At 45.7% G+C, this 17,327-nt stretch overlaps 1 protein-coding gene across 3 annotated transcripts in view; it reads left to right on the top strand.

Annotated features, from left to right (window-relative positions):
* ADAM17 (ADAM metallopeptidase domain 17) overlaps window positions 1–17,327 on the top strand; it is a 48,857-nt gene that overhangs the window by 29,776 nt on the left and 1,754 nt on the right. For all 3 annotated transcript variants that reach the window (XM_066385941.1, XM_066385940.1, XM_066385942.1), the window contains 10 exons: window positions 1,266–1,410; window positions 1,498–1,586; window positions 2,934–3,086; window positions 5,428–5,627; window positions 6,215–6,318; window positions 10,169–10,303; window positions 12,409–12,539; window positions 13,594–13,672; window positions 14,364–14,452; window positions 17,020–17,070. In XM_066385941.1, coding sequence (XP_066242038.1) covers window positions 1,266–1,410; window positions 1,498–1,586; window positions 2,934–3,086; window positions 5,428–5,627; window positions 6,215–6,318; window positions 10,169–10,303; window positions 12,409–12,539; window positions 13,594–13,672; window positions 14,364–14,452; window positions 17,020–17,070 — 1,176 coding nt within the window. The remainder of the gene's footprint in view (window positions 1–1,265; window positions 1,411–1,497; window positions 1,587–2,933; window positions 3,087–5,427; window positions 5,628–6,214; window positions 6,319–10,168; window positions 10,304–12,408; window positions 12,540–13,593; window positions 13,673–14,363; window positions 14,453–17,019; window positions 17,071–17,327) is intronic.

Below are 17,327 nucleotides of genomic sequence, written 5' to 3'. Positions count from 1 at the left end.
TCTTTTTAAATTGGAGACTATGGGTTGTTACTGTACAGCAGGAGTCGGGAACCTTTTTGGCTGAGAGAGCCATGAATGCCACATATTTAAAATGTAATTTCATGAGAGCCGTACAACGACCTGTGTACGTTACGCATTATCCAACAAAAATTTGGTGTTGTTCCGGAGGACAGCTGTGATTGGCTCCAGCCACCCGCAACCATGAACATGAGCGGTAGGAAATGAATGGATTGTAATACATGAGAATGTTTTATATTTTTAACATTATTTTTTTTATTAAAGATTTGTCTGCGAGCCAGATGCAGCCATCAAAAGAGCCACATCTGGCTTGCAAGCCATAGATTCCCGACCCCTGCTGTAGAGGTTTTTGAAGGAAACATATATATGGAGTCCTTTTAAGGAAATAAAATATCCTCCCAAAGCACCAGTGCTGACTTAAATGGAATTTATTCTTAGTTTTTTAAAGCATAAAGTATATATGCTTTAGTGTAAGTTTACATTTATAATTCCTATACATTGTAAAACCAAAGCAAACTTAAAAAAAACAACAAAAAACAACTGGCCTGACTAGGCAGTAGCATAGTGGATAGACCACTGACCTGGGACGCTGAGGACTCAGGTTTGAATCCCTGAGGTCTCCAGCTTGAGCAAAGGCTGAGCACCTTGAGCACGGGGTCGCCGGTTTGAGTGTGGAATCATAGATGTGACCGCATGGTCACTGGCTCAGCTGGAGCCCCCTGGTCAAGGCCTGTATGATTAGCAATCAGTGAATAACTAAAGTGCTGCAACTATGAGTTGATGTTTTTCATCTTTGTCCCTTCTTGTCTCTGTCTTTCAAAAAAAAACCCAAAAAACAAAAGATAAAAACTGCAAAACCAGTGGACTCCTTGAACTACTTTGGAAACATGCTTTGGGGCAAGGCGCTGAGACCCCCGGAAGAGGCATCCCAGCACTGAGGCTGACAGATTTGGAGTGTCCCCGGGGCTGGGCTGCACGCTCCCACACCAACCCGCTTAGGTTCCTAGGGTTGCTATAAAAAGCTCCAGTTTTTCCCTTTTGTGCCCTTTCCCTGCCACTACTGTTTCGATGGCAGTCTGCTCCTCACCTGTGCAGGTGGGTGGCCGAGAGCTGCGGGCATGGAGCATTATCCCGCACGATTTGGTTCAGCCTTGCAATCATACTGTACTGTTCGGGAATATGTGTTTAAAACATCTTTCATAGGCCGTCATTGTTAATCTAATTAAGAATACTTTTCTTTTTTAAAGCAATTTAGCTTTGATATAGCTGAGGAAGCATCTAAAGTCTGCCTAGCACACCTTTTCACGTACCAGGATTTTGATATGGGAACTCTTGGATTAGCTTATGTTGGTTCTTCCAGAGCAAACAGTCATGGAGGTGTTTGTCCAAAGGGTAAGTTTCCGTTTTATTGTGGGAATAGTAGGCTGATGGCTTATATTGTAATTCTATACTGAATAATTTGTTTTCTTTCTCCTTTAGCCTATTATAGTCCAATTGGAAAGAAGAATATTTATTTGAATAGTGGTTTGACCAGCACAAAAAATTATGGTAAAACCATTCTTACAAAGGTATGTTCTTTTGTTTTTTAAAAGGATGGATTTTTAGTTTACTATAGTTGTATATTGATGTGTAGGTATCTTCTAAGAGAGTAATACTGAGGATTTTTTTTGTTTCTGCCTAAGAAAACACATGTTCTTTGGTGGAAAATATGAAAACAAAAGGCATAAAGAAGAAAATAAAAATTCTCTGTTAAACTTCTTTGAGACCCATCTGGTTCATTGTTTCTCCCTAAGATGTCCCCTGCTCTGTGGTCCTTGTTTCCTGGCCTTGCAGTGTGGCTGGTGTCTGAAGACACTCTGGACTCATCTCTTGGGCCCACGTTCTGCCTCTTCTATTAAAAAGATTTTTTTTTAATTTATTGATTTTAGAGAGAAGAGAGAGAGGGAGAAAGAAGCATTGTCTTATTCTGCCCATTTATGCATTCACTGGTTGATTCCTGTATGAGCCCTGATTAGGGATCAGTTTGACAGCCTTGGTGTATCGGGATGATGCTCTAACCAACTGAGCTACAAGGCCAGGGCCGTTTTCTTCTTGACTTATACCATCATTTTGGTATAAATCCCCTATATGCTCCTAAGAAATGGTACCTGGAGGCAGACTCTTGACATTTTGCATATCTGAAAATGTCTTTATCCTACTTTTAAATTTGATTGATCATTTAGCTAGTATATTTCCAGTTCTTTCCACATTTGAAGGCATTGCTCCATTGTCCTTTAGTGTTTTGTGTCACTATTAAGGAGTCTGAAGTCATTCCAATTTTATATGCTTTATATGTGACCTGTTTTTTCCCTCTGGAAAATTTTAGGATCTTGTTGCCCAGATATATCCATTAGGAATGTGTTAGATATTCCAGAAAGCCCACAGAACAGAAAATCCAGTAACTAGTGACTTAAATAAGGAGATATTTGCCTCAGTTGAGAAGTTCATGGATAGCACTCTGCAGTGCAGCAGCAGTTCAGATGCTCTGGTGTCCAGATCCCCACTGTTGCCGGCCATTTGAAGCAGAAGGCCTTTGTCCACATGCTTATCAGCTCATGGTCACAAGGTGTTCCCTGCTGTGTCACAGAAAGGAAGACAAAGGGAGTATCCTCTCTTTATTTTGAAAAGCTAGCTTGGAAGCCCACCCACTGGCTTCTGTTACTCTTTCAGCTGACAGTCATGTGACATGGCTGCCCAAACCCTCGAGGGAATGGGGAAGGTGGCATTTTCAGCCAAGTACCTTGTGGCCTGAGCAGAGTTAAGGATTCTTTCAGGATCTGATTAACCAGGACGCTATTTAAGACAGCAGGGCCCACTTGCCAAAACTGATGATGGTGGGTATTGGGAAATGATGTTTTCTTTGCATGATCTTTAAGGAGGCCGACCTAGTTACAACTCATGAGTTGGGGCACAATTTTGGAGCAGAACATGATCCAGATGGAATGGCAGAATGTGCCCCAAATGAAGACCAGGGAGGGAAATTCGTGATGTATCCCATAGCTGTGAGTGGAGACCATGAGAACAATAAGGTATGTGTCTATTGGAGCTTCTTTGTGTAGTTAGGAAAGAAAGTGGCTATTTAATAATAATCAGAACTCAGGAAAGGTACATTCTTGGGGGTGGATTGCAAATTACAAAGTACCTTAAAACTTAGTTGTGTGTGTGGAGTGCAAGGTGGTCCATTTCAGTTTGGTTAAAGCAATTGTTTGGGCTGTTTGTTATCCAGATTAACTGTGGATTGGAGCTGTATGGAACATTAGTAATAGTGTTGGCTTGTGTTGGAGTTGTGGACTGCAGGTCTTTAAGTTGAAACTTCTGTCATTTCATTGACAAGTTCATTCATTTAAACTCAACAATAGTTCAGAATTTGCATGTTTTCATAAACTTTGCAACAAAATACAGAATTCATGAGATTCTAAGCTTCCTGTTGGAAGGCCCTTGTCTTTCCTGTTCAGGCTCTGTCTCCAGTGTCTGGCAGGGTTTTCTGGCTCAGGGTAAAAGTGTGTGGAGTACATCTACGAACAAGTTACTACTGAGGGTTTCTGACAGAGGACACTAGTTGATTTGGGGTATTGTACAATTGCAGAGACTGTAAGAGTGGCTGTGATTGGCCTGACCTGTGATGGCGCAGTGGATAAAGCGTCAACCTGGAACCCTGAGGTTGCCAGTTTGAAACCCTGGGCTTGCCCGGTCGAGGCACATATGGGAGTTGATGCTTTCTGCTCCTCCCCCTCCCCTTCTCTCTCTCTCTCTCTCCCTCTTCCTTCTCTAAAATGAATAAATAAAATATTAAAAAAAAAAAAAAAAAAAAAAGAGTGGCTGTGACTACCTAGAGCAGGGGTCCCCAAACTTTTTACACAGGGGGCCAGTTCACTGTTCCTCAGACCGTTGGAGGGCCAGACTATAAAAAAAAACTGAACAAATCCCTATGCACACTGCACATATCTTATTTAAAGTAAAAAAACAAAATGGGAACAAACACAATATTTAAAATAAAGAACAAGTAAATTTAAATCAACAAACTGACCAGTATTTCAATAAGAACTATGGGCCTGCTTTTGGCTAATGAGATGGTCAGTGTCTGGTTCCATATTTGTCACTGCTAGCCATAACAAGTGATACGACATGCTTCTGGAGCCCTGACGTGTGCGTCCCGTTGTGGCGCTGCCACATACTGTGCTGCTCTCACTGAACACCAATGAAAGAGGTGTCCCTTCCGGAAGTGCGGCGGGGGCCAGATAAATGGCGTCAGGGGACCGCAGTTTGGGGACCCCTGACCTATAGGCTGAACTAACTGTCCATAGCTGTCAGGTCCTTTCATTGGACCTAGAGTTAAAGGCAGTGCTCAGTGCAGAGCAAACCCGCCGCTGGTTGGTGGTAGGGTGCAGCTAAGAGAACTCTGTAGAGCCACACTCTTAACATCATCGACAGTTAATTGAAAGATCTTTTTATAAAGTCCAGTTAGTGGTAGGATATAGGTCTTTGGGTATCTTTCTGGACATATTCCTTTGGTGTGATTCAGTGATCACCATCCCTTGGAAGATCCTGTGCTCTCCACTCCTCAGAGGCCTTGTGACTCTTGTCTGGGATGAAAGGGAAGCTGCTGTAGCTGTTTGCAGAGAACTGTCTAGTTCCCACGTCAAATAACTCCACTAAGTTACCCCAGGTCTCTTACCTCTTTTCTTTATAATGTCGAATGATTTGGGAAGTGGACTGTTTTAGAGGTCTGGTTAAACTTTGCAAGTTTAGAAAGGGCCATTTCCATGTTCTGGGGAAGCTAGGGGAACAGCTCCTTTTGAGACACTGGTCACCTTGAAAAACTCGGAATCTGTTAAAATCTTGAGCACCTATGAAAACATTAAATCACTTGAATCTTTTAACAGACTATATGTAATACTGTGCCTCTTAGTAAGTTCAGCTGTTTAAAGACTTTGCATAAGGGTTACTCACACAAATAGCCAGGGAAAGCGGAATAGATAAACCAGAGGCAGACCTGTCCTCACGCCTGAATACTGTGTAGGAAGACTGTCACAGCTTATGGTCCGGCAGAGCTCATGGCTCTGCACTTGTGCTGAACTGCTTGTCCTCTCGATGGACTGGTTGGGGTGTTTGGGCTCAGCATGTGTATAGTTTGCCTTCCTGTGAAGAATTTTAGGTTCTTAACCAAATTCACACCAGCTTTATAGCCTTCCACAGAGAGAGATAACTCAGTTCCATAGAAAGGCATTTTGAGGTGACAGTGATGGCACTTGACACGCCTTCAGGAGGCTTTGGTAGTGACTTCACATTCGGAGTTTAGAGAAGTGATACAAATACAAGGGAATGAATTTTTAAATTATTTTGGGTCCTTTGTGGCTTTTTTCTCTTAAGATGTTTTCAAACTGCAGTAAACAGTCCATCTATAGGACCATTGAAAGTAAGGCCCAGGAGTGTTTCCAAGAACGCAGCAACAAAGTGTGTGGGAACTCCAGGGTGGACGAAGGAGAGGAGTGTGACCCTGGTATCATGTACCTGAACAATGACACCTGCTGCAACAACAACTGCACGCTAAAGAAGGGAGTCCAGTGCAGGTGAGACACGTGGGCCTGGGGGTGGGTGGTAGATTGAAAATGCAGGGGCTTTGGATCTGTTAGAGGGCATGTGCATGTGTTTACCCTTTGGAACAAGAAAAGTGCGTCCTGGAGAGCAGTCTGACACTGGTGGAACCCGTGACCTCACACACACTTTGCTGTATAGCACTCCCTAACATAGTTCAGTCTTTTCTAAGGAAACGGACGGAAGGGAAGATGATTGACGATTCACAAGAGTGTTCATGGCTACATTCTTTCATAATAGCAAAATGTTGGAAGCAGTCTGACAATCTGGGATATAGATGAGTTGTGTGTCTATATGGTTCTAAAATCAATAAGTACAATCTTTAAAAAAAGAGAAAAAGAGCCACTTTGGAGTAGCCTGGAGCTGCTCTCGGTGGCTGCTGCTGGGTCCCACACCTGGACAGGCAGACAGGGTGCAGGCGGCGTCAGTACCTGGGCAGTTGCACTGCTGGACTGAGTGACCCAGCCAGAAGACCTGCCCTGCAGTTGCTCTCATGGCCCCATGACATGACTCGTGTTCACTGTGGGGCTGTTTTTTTACTTTAACTGTCTCTATTCTGCAGTGATAGGAACAGTCCTTGCTGTAAAAACTGTCAGTTCGAGACTGCCCAGAAGAAGTGCCAAGAGGCTATCAATGCCACTTGCAAAGGCGTGTCCTACTGCACAGGTACGTCCTCCTGCCGGAGTGCTCTGCTCGAGTGGGCATGTGCATGTCTGGGAAACCAGATTGTTTCATTTGGATGAAAACAACCCTTTTTTCACCTCGTGTGCCGAGTTGGATAGTACTCCTTAGTTTGTGGCACACTTGTCACAGTATGTACAGGACCCTGATTGTTTCTTTTTATTTATTTTGTTTCCCTCACATAGGCATCCATTTAACATTTAGTGGGATTTGTGTATATCCTTGACACATAATGTGCTGTTTTGTGTCCTTGTGTTTTTAACATGCCAAGATGATGATTGTTTGTTTTTTTTTACAGAGTCAGAGAGAGGGACAGATAGGGACTGACAGGAACAGAGAGAGATGAAAAGCATCAATCATCAGTTTTTTGTTGCGACACCTTAGTTCATTGATTGCTTTCTCATATGTGCCTTGACCATGGGCCTTCAGCAGACCGAGTGATCCTTTGCTCAAGCGAGCAATCTTGGGTCCAAGCTGCTGAGCTTTGCTCAAACCAGATGAGCCCGCGCTCAAGCTGGCGACCTCAGGGTCTCGAACCTGGGTCCTCCGGATCCCAGTCCAACGCTCTATCTACTGCACCACCACCTGGTCAGGCTACCTTAGATCATCTTTAAACTCAATACCGTGTTTGTACAAACCATCTCTTGCTCTCTGTGGTATCTATACTGAGTACATTGTTTCAGGCACCCGCTGAGAGTTATGTGATCATGGTATTCGTCCAAGTGAACCCTTGATACTATGGACAGGACTGCAGCAGAAACCCCCGTGTGTCTCCTCTGGGGATGTAAGAGCTTCCTGGGTGTGCATGCAGCAGTGGGATTGCTCAGTCACACAGGGCAGCATGACACTAATCGTTAGGGCAGTGGAACAAACTAGCACTTTTTTTTTTTTCTTACAGAGACAGAGAGTGAGTCAGAGAGAGGGATAGACAGGGACAGACAGACAAGAATGGAGAGAGATGAGAAGCATCAATCATCAGTTTTCTGTTGCGACACTTGAGTTCATTGATTGCTTTCTCATACGTGTCTTGACCATGGGCCTTCAGCAGACTGAGGAACCCCTTGCTTGAGTCAGCGACCTTGGGTCCAAGCTGGTGATCTTTGCTCAAACCAGATGAGCCCACGCTCAAGCTGGCGACCTCGGGGTCTCGAACCTGGGTCCTCATCTCAGTCCGACGCTCTAACTACTGCGCCACCGCCTGGTCAGGCAAACTAGCACTATATTATATTTTGCCGATCTGATGCTTATAAAGTGATTTCTCATCCTTGTTTACATTTCTCTTTAACTTCTCTTTGTTTTACCTATTCAGATTTCTCCTTTTGTGAATAGCCAGTTCATATATTCAGTTCATTTTTAAAAACTGGGTTTCAGCCTGACCAGGCAGTGGTGCAGTGGATAGAGCATAGGCCTGGGCTCCAGAGGAGACCCGTTCGAAACCCCAAGGTTACCTGCTTGAGCACGGGCTCACAAGCTTGAGTGTGGGGTCATAGACATGAGCCCATTGTCACTGGCTTGAGCAAGGGGTCACTCACTCTGCTGGAGCCCCCAGTTAAGGCACATATGAGAAAGCTATCAATGAACAACTAAGGTGCCACAATGAAGAATTGATGCTTCTCATCTCTCTCACTTCAAGCCTGTCCATCCCTCCCTCCCTCTTTCCCTCCCGCTCCTTCTCCCTCTCTCTCTCCCCCCCTCGCTATAAAAATATATATTTTCCACAACTGCTTGTTAGCTTCACAGTTTTACCTTTCACAGTAGGACTTGAATCCATCTGGAGCTAATCTTTATATTGTCTGTAGTGTAAAGATTATATCTTCTAGAGTCTTGTCAGTTCTTAAACTTTTCGGAGCTATATTAGATACATAGTGGACATATTCTTGACACCTTCTTTGTCTGCTCTTTCTCCACCAATGCATAATGTTTCTTTTTGATGCTTGTGATATTTTTGGGTATAAATTGTTTTATTTAATATTCAGCTTGCTGTCTGAGATGGTTTTTTTGTTATTTTTTGTTCCTATTTGGTATAGCTATCCCATTATCATATTTTTATAACTTTTATCTTTGGTGGGATTTTTGAATAGCCTTATTGAGATTGGAACATGCCATAGCATTGCATAGCATCCATCCATTTGTAGTGACAGGTCAGTATACTTGAATATAGTATTGTATGCAGCCACCAGCGCAGTCTATTTTCAGCCACTTCCACCGCCTCAGAAAGGAGCCCCGCACCCTGTAGGCATCACTCCCATCTCTTCAGCCCCCGGCCCCAGACTCCTCCACTTACTCTCATCTCTGGATTGGCCTGTTCTCACATTTTGCATACATGGAATCACAATACACTGCCTTCTGCAGCTGGCTTCTTTCACTCGGAATGTTGTTTTTTAAATAAAAATTTTATTTATTGATTTTACAGAGGGTTAGGGAAGAGAAGTAGTTGCTTCACTCTAGGTGTTCATTGGTTGCTTGTAATATGTGTCTTAACCTGGCAAGCCCAGGGTTTCAAACCGGTGACCTCAGCGTTCCAGACCAGCACTGTCCACTGCGCCATCACAGGCCAGGCCAGAATGTTTTCAGGGTTCATGCATGTTGCAGTATGAATCAAAACTTCATTTATTTTTGTTGGTGAATAATACTCCATATGGATGTATACCACAGTTTTGTTTTATTCTTTTCATCATTTGACCTTTGCATTGTTTTTACTTTTTGGCTGCTTTGAGTAGTGCTGCTATGAATATTTGTGTGCAGGTTTTTTGTGGACACATTTTAATTTCCCTTGTGTATATGCCCAGGAGCAGAATTGCTGGGTTGTATAGTAACTGTTCAATCTTTTGAGAAACTGCCAGGCTGTTTGCAAAGCAGCTGCGCCATCTTACACTCCCACCAGCCGTGCATATGCTTCCAGATTCTCCAGATCCTCCTCCGCACTTATCATCAGTCTTTTTATTGTAGCTGTCCTAGTGGATGTGAAGTTGTATCTCCTTTGGACTTTTCGTTTGGCTTGTGCTGCTTCTCCCAGAATGAGACACTTGTTCCACCCTCTCTCCCAAGTTTAACATCTTTTGATGACTTTTCTTTGTCCTTAAGACTCACTGATTCATTCAAGACCTCTGTGGTAGATGTGCAGTTTGATGGGGTTGAGTAGAAGTTGGGCATTAGGTTTGCTCTGTGCTGTCAGGGAGCGTGCCACCCGGAGGAGGGCACAGGAAGGAACTGGAGTCAGGCAAATAGGGGTAAACTGGAAGACGTGTCCCAGGAGGGAGAAGAGTATGGTCAAGGGCTGTGACATGGAAGGGACCCTGGGAGGTCAGGGTCTCTGAGACCAAATCTCCATGGTGACAGAAAGCCAGCAAGTCCCCCCAGAAGAGGGGAGACGAGCACTCTGGGCAGGAGGACTGGCATAGGCCAGGGCCCTGGGGGAGCAGCAGCAGCAGCACGGTGGCCCTGCGCCGTGCACTGCCTCTGTTCTCAGCCTGCACGGGGAAGTAGCTTTCAGTCGAGGTGACAGTACAGGTGGGGGGACTATTAGTGATGATGGTACGTGGGTATTGTATATGTCTGTTAGGTCTCACGGTTGAAAGGTAAAAGCAGACTACATGGCAGATGTTAGTGACTGAGGTGAGGTCATGGAGACTGAGAGTGGACATTTGGGACCTTCGGGGGTCAGGCGCACCTCCCAACCCCGTGCTTATTGGCTAATTGGACACCAGCTGCGTCGTCCTTACCTGGTGGGTCACCTTTTACTCTGTGCCAGGTTGGGGCTCAATGTCGGGACAGTGAGTATGGTAGTGGCCTGGGGACTGTGACTCATGACGCCTCTGCTTGTTGGTGCTTCTAGGTAACAGCAGTGAGTGCCCCCCTCCCGGGAATGCCGACGACGACACAGTATGCTTGGATCTGGGCAAGTGCAAAGATGGGAAGTGCGTTCCTTTCTGTGAGAGGGAGCAGCATCTGGAGTCCTGTGCGTGTAACGGTGAGCACATTCCCCGCCGCGCACGGCTGTGGGGAGGTGGCCTGGGTCTGCCAGCCCTGTCCTTCCACTCGGGGGCCTGGCAGTGTCAGCTGCTCACTGAGGACAGGGGGGAGCCCAGTGCACTGGGGGGAGCCCAGTGCAGTGGAGGTGCAGGTTGCTGTGTGGAGACGGACCCTGGCCCTTCCAGCTTCTCTGTGAAAACCGCGCTATTCGTCTCCCTTCTTGCCGCATTTTCAGACCATGTGGCCAGACTGGGGCAGGGCAGGAGGGAATTTTGTGGGTGATGGGTGGGTGGTCTGTCTTCACTGCTCCTCCCGTGTCATACACACCATGAAAGCAGCAGGAGCTGTCTGTGTCCCATTGGCATTGAACTGTGGTGTTCCTTCAAGACTTGACTGGAGCCTGACCAGGCAGTGGCACAGTGGATAGAGCGTCGGACTGGGATGCAGAGGACCCAGGTTCAAGACCCCGAGGTCGCCAGCTTGAGCACGGGCTCATCTGGTTTGAGCAAAGCTCAGCAGCTTGGACCCAACGTCACTGGCTTAAGGTTACTTGGTCTGCTGAAGGCCCGCAGTCAAGGCACATATGAGAAAGCAATCAATGAACAACTAAGGTGTCGCAACGAAAAACTGATGATTGATTCTTCTCATCTCTCTCCATTCCTGCCTGTCTGTCCCTATCTGTCCCTCTCTCTGTTAAAAAACAAACAAACAAAAAAATCCCTGGCCAGTTGGCTCCGTGGTAGAGCGTCAGCCTGGCGTGTGGAAGTCCCGGGTTCGATTCCTGGCCAGGGCACACAGGAGAAGTGCCCATCTGCTTCTCCACCCCTCCCCCCCCTCTTCTTCCTCTCTGTCTCTCTCTTCCCCCTCCCGCAGCCAAGGCTCCATTGGAGCAAAGGGTGCTGGGTATGGCTCCATGGTCTCTGCCTCAGGTGCTAGAGTGGCTCTGGTTGCAGTAGAGCGATGCCCTGCATGGGCAGAGCATCTCCCCCTGGTGGGCGTGCCGGGTGGATCCCGATCGGGTGCATGTGGGAGTCTGTCTGACTGCCTCCCTGTTTCCAGCTTCAGAAAAATACAAAAAAAAAAAAAAAGACTTGAGAGAGGTGGTTCCAAGTGGCCCATCTATCAGGATGCTTAGTGTTGTTGACGGACTGGGCCTTCTGCCCTCTTCCTTGCCAGGTGCCTTGCTTAGTGATGGTTGGCGACATCATGCTGGCCTCAGACACTTGGCATCAGTATTCCATGTTATTTTTGGAGCCCTGAGTCTGAGGAGGGCCTCAGGCTTGACTGTGCTCTGAGCTTCCTGCCCCACCCCAGAGAATTCTAGTGATTTCAAAATAAAAAGCCAGAAGGGTTGTGAACTCAATGTCCATCCAACAGAGTCAGTGGTCTTCCAGGTGGAATAACTTGTATATAAAGAAGATAACACAATAGAGGCCAAGGAAATAGTCTACTGAGTGAGTGGCAAAGGCTTAGGGTGCCCCAGAAGGGCACACAGCAAAGGCCCTGGAATCGTGTGACAAATGAACGATAAGGAGGCTGTTTTCCCTTTGAAGTAGTTTTTCTGTTTGTGGTGTCCTGGTTGATGCTGGTGACTATAAATGCTGATCCGCCTCTGGTGAAGTCTGTCCTGAGTCACACTGCTAGTTGATGTGCTGGGCGCTTCTGCTGTTCGATGGGTGCCAGTGGCTTATCTGATGCCCCGTCGTCGCCGTCCTCATGTGCTGTCAGAGGCTGGCCTCCACGGAGGGAGTTGTCATGCACAGGCCACAGTGCTCCTGTCACATGATGGCAGTTCTGTGACAGCACTGTGATAACACTGGGACAAAGGGAAACATTCTGTGTTATGAAGAAGAGAGCATAATTTGGCTTTGATTCTATTAAAGGAAATGTTTCTGTGTAATTATTTTGTACCTTGTGGCCTCTACTTGGGACTGAGGAGCATGAACTCAGAAGTTATTCCTTGAGGGGCGCAATATGGATAGTATTAGCTTTTGATATAAAAATAAAAGTTTTCATTCTGTGTCGGAGGCCCAGGTGGGAGGAGAGCATGGACAGAGGGCCATGTCTTCGAGAATACTCAGCTGTTGGCCCCACTGGTTTCAGAGACCAACAACTCGTGCAAGGTGTGCTGCAGGGACGCGGCAGGCCGCTGCGTGCCCTACGTCGACACGGAACAGAAGAACTTATTTCTGAGAAAAGGAAAGCCGTGTACAGTAGGATTTTGTGACATGAATGTAAGTAAACAGCTGCTGCGTGTCCTCTGCACCCACTGTCCACTCTGTGAGAGCCTCTCTGTGAAGTGAGCATATAGGCACAACCTATGGGCAGGGGCCAGGTGCCCAGGAAATTGAGCCCTCTTCCCAGAGCAGGGGGTTGGGGGGCTTTGGCAAAGTTGTCTGGTTTGGGGTAGTGGGTCCTGATTATTTGGTTTTCTAGGTTAATTCTAAAATTGCAAAAATGAGCCAACTAAATGGGAAATGATATTTTCAAACAACAGCTCAGATAAGGGCCTAATATCCAAAATATACAAAGAACTCATAAAACTCAACAACAAACAAACAATCCAATAAAAAAATGGGAAGAGGATATGAACAGACACTTCTCCCAGGAAGAAATACAAATGGCATCTTCTTGGCAATGAGATACCACCTCACACCTGTTCGATTAGCTATTATTAACAAGACAGGTAATAGCAAATGTTGGAGAGGCTGTGGAGAAAAAGGAACCCTCATACACTGTTGGTGGGAATGTAAAGGAGTACAACCATTATGGAAGAAAGTATGGTGGTTCCTCAAAAAACTGAAAATAGAACTACCTTATGACCCTGCAATCCCTTTACTGGGTATATACCCCAAAAACTCAGAAACATTGATACGTAAAATTGCAAAAATGTAAGTTTTGATTTTGAAACAGATATTGAGTAGGAAAGATCTAGAAGCAGCTTGACCCACCAAAGTCAGATCCTTTGTCCTCTACAAAAACATAATTTTATTTGTACAAAAGCATGGATGAGTGTTAGTATTTGAGAGGCTTCTTCAGGCTGTCTGGTTGTGTCCTGTGGGGTGTGTGATGACTGGAATCCTCGTCTTTAACTGGTTCTAAGTGTCAGTGAGAGCATACCCTCAAGTGCTCATTATACTTTAGCTACTGCCCATGTCAAAGATGAGCCCTATACAGAAGAAATTTCAAAAGAAGAGCCCTAGGTGTTTGATTTAATGAAAGCTCTCACACGTTAGTTGCTTCTAAGTGTTTTTCCTTTAGGGATAATGCTGTGTGTTCTGTTCACAGGGCAAATGCGAGAAGCGAGTACAGGATGTCATTGAGCGACTCTGGGTCTTCATCGACCAGCTTAGCATCAATACGTTTGGTAGGTGATCTTCCCCAGTGCTGTCTGCTTAGGACTGAACTCATTTCTGTGATGATATTTGAAAAGTGTGGCCTGAGACTCATAGGCTCTAATCCTGGAACAGAAGATGGAAATATTCACAGCTGTTTCAAAACAAATGGGCTCTCTGTAGTGTGGACGCACAGATTTTCAGACAGGAAGTTAGTACTTAGTCAAAATACTGGCTTCCTTCTCTACTATAAATATGAATATGTGATAGTGTAAGCACTATTCAGTTCCACAGATTGTAAATCTGAATCCTGTTTGATGTAGGAATTAATTAAAAAGGGGCCTCATATTTTGCAGAAGCAAGGATGTATTATGTCCTCTAGGGCCCATAACTTAGTCACAAAGATAATATACCCCGAGAGCAGCAACACTGTTTTTAGAAGCACTGTTCCCAGTAGCCTTCTGTACAGTGACTCCCTTCACACAGGTGCCCCAGGGGTCCGTCACTGTAATTTGTGTCCTCAGGGCTGTTTCTGGAAAGGGCCCTGTGGGGTGGGGAGAGGGTCAGCTCTCACCGGTGGCATGGACACCTCTTTCTGTACTGCATCAGCAGTATTCTCTAGCCAGCAGTGGTGTTTGTCTCAGTGATAGTGTCGTAAGAGCATTTAGTTTTAGATTTGTAAAGTATTTTGATCAAGATATCACTGTTTGAAATTGTTCACAGGGAAGTTTTTAGCAGACAACATCGTGGGTTCCGTCCTGGTTTTCTCCTTGATCTTTTGGATTCCTTTCAGCATTCTTGTCCATTGTGTGGTAAGTCACAACTTTTAAGGAACAAAATATTTTCTTAAAATTTTGAGCAACTCCAGCCCTAGCTGGACGGCTCAGTTGGTTGGAGCACCGTCCTGACATGTAAAGGGGCTGGTTCAGTCCCTAGTCAGGGCACATGCAGGAACAGATCGATGTTGTCTCTCTCTCTCTCTGAAATCAGTAAATAAAAATTAAAATTTTTTTGAGCAACTCCAATCATATAATCTTTGGAAAAGATTTTATATATTTTTTAAAATTTACCATTGATTTGAGAGGGAGGAATGGGGAGAAAGAGGGAAGGAGAGAGAGAAGCAGCATCAACAACTCGTTTCACTTAGTTCATTTAGCTGTGTACTCATTGGTTGTTTCTTAGACATGCTCTGATGGGGTCATCGAACCCATGACCTCTGGTTCACCTGGTTGATACTTGATCCACTGAGCCACCTGGCTAGGGCCAATAAAATTTGTCCTTAACAAAACCTGACCCGATGTTTCCAATGACATCTTTTGGTGTTATTCCTAGGAAAGCATATCTTGTAAAGAGCTTAGCTGCTGACAGTCTCTTAAAAGAAGTTTACATATTGTGTGTGGGTGTTTCCTTCTCGCATAGAATTTAGCTGGATCTGTCTGGGGCCTCTGATGAGTTTAGTGTGTAAAGAAGAGCTTTTGCAGGCTGACTTTGTTGTAACAGAACAAACATCAAATACCCGCATTCCCAAGGTGATGCCTCTGTACCTTACAGATCCTTGACATTGCACAGGCATTCAAACTCTTCCAACTCACGAGAGTGGGCAGTGTTTTCTGGTTGGGTTATTGGCATCCTAATAGGTGTGTGGTAGTACCTCATTGGTTTAATTTGTAGTCCCCCCAGTGCATTTTGATGTTGAACATATTCTCATAATGGTTTTTTTGCTATCTGTGTATCTTCTTCAGTGAGATATCTGTTTAGATCTTTTACCTGTTTTTTACTTGGGTTGTTTTCTTATTGTTTTGTAAGTTGTATTGAACAGTTCTCTTGGGGGAGATGCTTTTGCACTTGTGAGCTGAGGAAGTTCACACAGTGCCAGCCTTCCACGTGGAGTTCATGCCATCACGGCCTCTCTCTGGGAGCGGTGCCATGAAGGGGTTCGGCTTACTGCACTGCCAGACTTGACTGCAGCTATTGCTCTCAGGGCTCCTGTGGAGCAGGGATGGGCAGATGGGCACAGGTGAAATAAAAATGCCACAGTGCTCACTGTCCTTATGGAGATTTGGTTGTTTTTCTTGAAATTATTCCCTGGATTGCTGTAAGCCTGTTTAATTTCTAGAATTCTAAAAATGTAGATTCTGACAGTTTTTGTTAGTTTTCTCATTGTTATTGAGGGAGCAGTCCTTCTATTCTCGTTCAGAATGACTTACAGCTAACAAGTTGAATTTGGGCTTAGAGGAACTCTGAGTGCTTATCAACAAGGGGATCTCGGACAGACACACTCTTGTCTTCTGCCAAGGGTAGGAAGTAAGACTGACGCTCCTGCAGTGCCCTCGTGCGGGCGTCTGGGGAACTGCAGCACAGCCAACTGGCCTGAGTGCTCCCAGCTGTCTTCTCCTGCCTGGGTGGGAACACTGGAGGCTCTTCCTCAGGGTGCCGAGCTGGGTGGGTGGGGCGGGGTCTCTAGGGAGCAGGTAGTTCTGCCAAAGCCAAGCTCTTTTTACAAGTGACATGGTGGAAGTTTTGACGGATGGACCACAGTGCCATCTGTTACAGGTGCATTTACTTGAGAGTTGAACTGTCTCTGTTTGTAATGAAAGTTACACTGTGGTCTGTGAGGTCTGACCTTTGATTTCCAAGCAGAATCAGGGCAGCGGGCCTGGACGGCAGGCCTGGGTCCATGGGCTCAGGGTGCCCTGCAGTGGTGGATGGAGCCATGCGGTCAGCCTTCTGCAGAGCTGTGATACAGGTTTTGGGGCCCAGTTTCTTTAAGACTGTGGGCCACAGGAACTCTGTAAATGGCCAAGAAAAATACTGAGATTGTGGCAGCCTGGGACTATGTGAGGCCAGTGCCAGGTGAGACTGGACACAGCCTTAGCCTCCCACCAGCGGCCGGCAGTGCCCCAGCACAGGTAGGGACTGGACACAGAGTTACCCTCCTGCCCACGGTGGGAAATCACTCAGAAAAGTTGCACTTAAACCTTACCTACTGACTTTTAATATTTAAAAAAACTATGGATTGTAGTGAGAGAGGAAGGGAGAGAGAGACAGGAACATTATTCTGTTCCTACATGTGCTCCAACCAGGGATTGAACAGGCAGCCTCTGGGCTTTAGGACAATACTAACCAACCAAGCAATCTGGCCAGGGCTAAACCTTGCCTTACTTAATACCAAAAACATGTATTTCCTGCAAGTGCAAAGGAAGCACTTCTAGGCTGGTGACAGAACTCATAGTTTATGTAAGAAAGTTATTCTCATCTATTGAACCTACCGCTTTCTACAACTCAAGTTCTAAGTTAGTTCTTCACTCACTATTAGGAGCTTGTAAGGAATGAGCACTTAACCCGGTATGTGGGAATGACCTACCTGTTTTCTTTCCAGGATAAGAAACTGGATAAGCAGTACGAGTCGCTGTCTCTGTTTCACCCCAGTGTAAGTATGCAGCAGGAAAGGTTCTTTCCAACGGCACCCTGCTAGGCCGAGCCCTGGAGCAGGCCACCCAGCTGCGCCCTTGGGCTCTGGAGGCCAGCAGGAGCCCTAGGCTGGGTGTGCAGTCCTGTGACAGCAGCGGTGGTGCATAGAGGATGAGCTCTTCACACCAGCTTAAATAGTTGGAGATCTTGTCTTGAGATCTGACCTTGAGAGACAAGTTGTAAGGGCTTTTCTGGGTCTTCAAATGGTCAGTCGGG

This window comes from Saccopteryx leptura, chromosome 5 (genome assembly GCF_036850995.1).
Source record: "Saccopteryx leptura isolate mSacLep1 chromosome 5, mSacLep1_pri_phased_curated, whole genome shotgun sequence".
In the NCBI taxonomy this organism is placed as follows: domain Eukaryota; kingdom Metazoa; phylum Chordata; class Mammalia; order Chiroptera; family Emballonuridae; genus Saccopteryx; species Saccopteryx leptura.
This window is presented reverse-complemented; position numbering and strand designations above follow the sequence as displayed.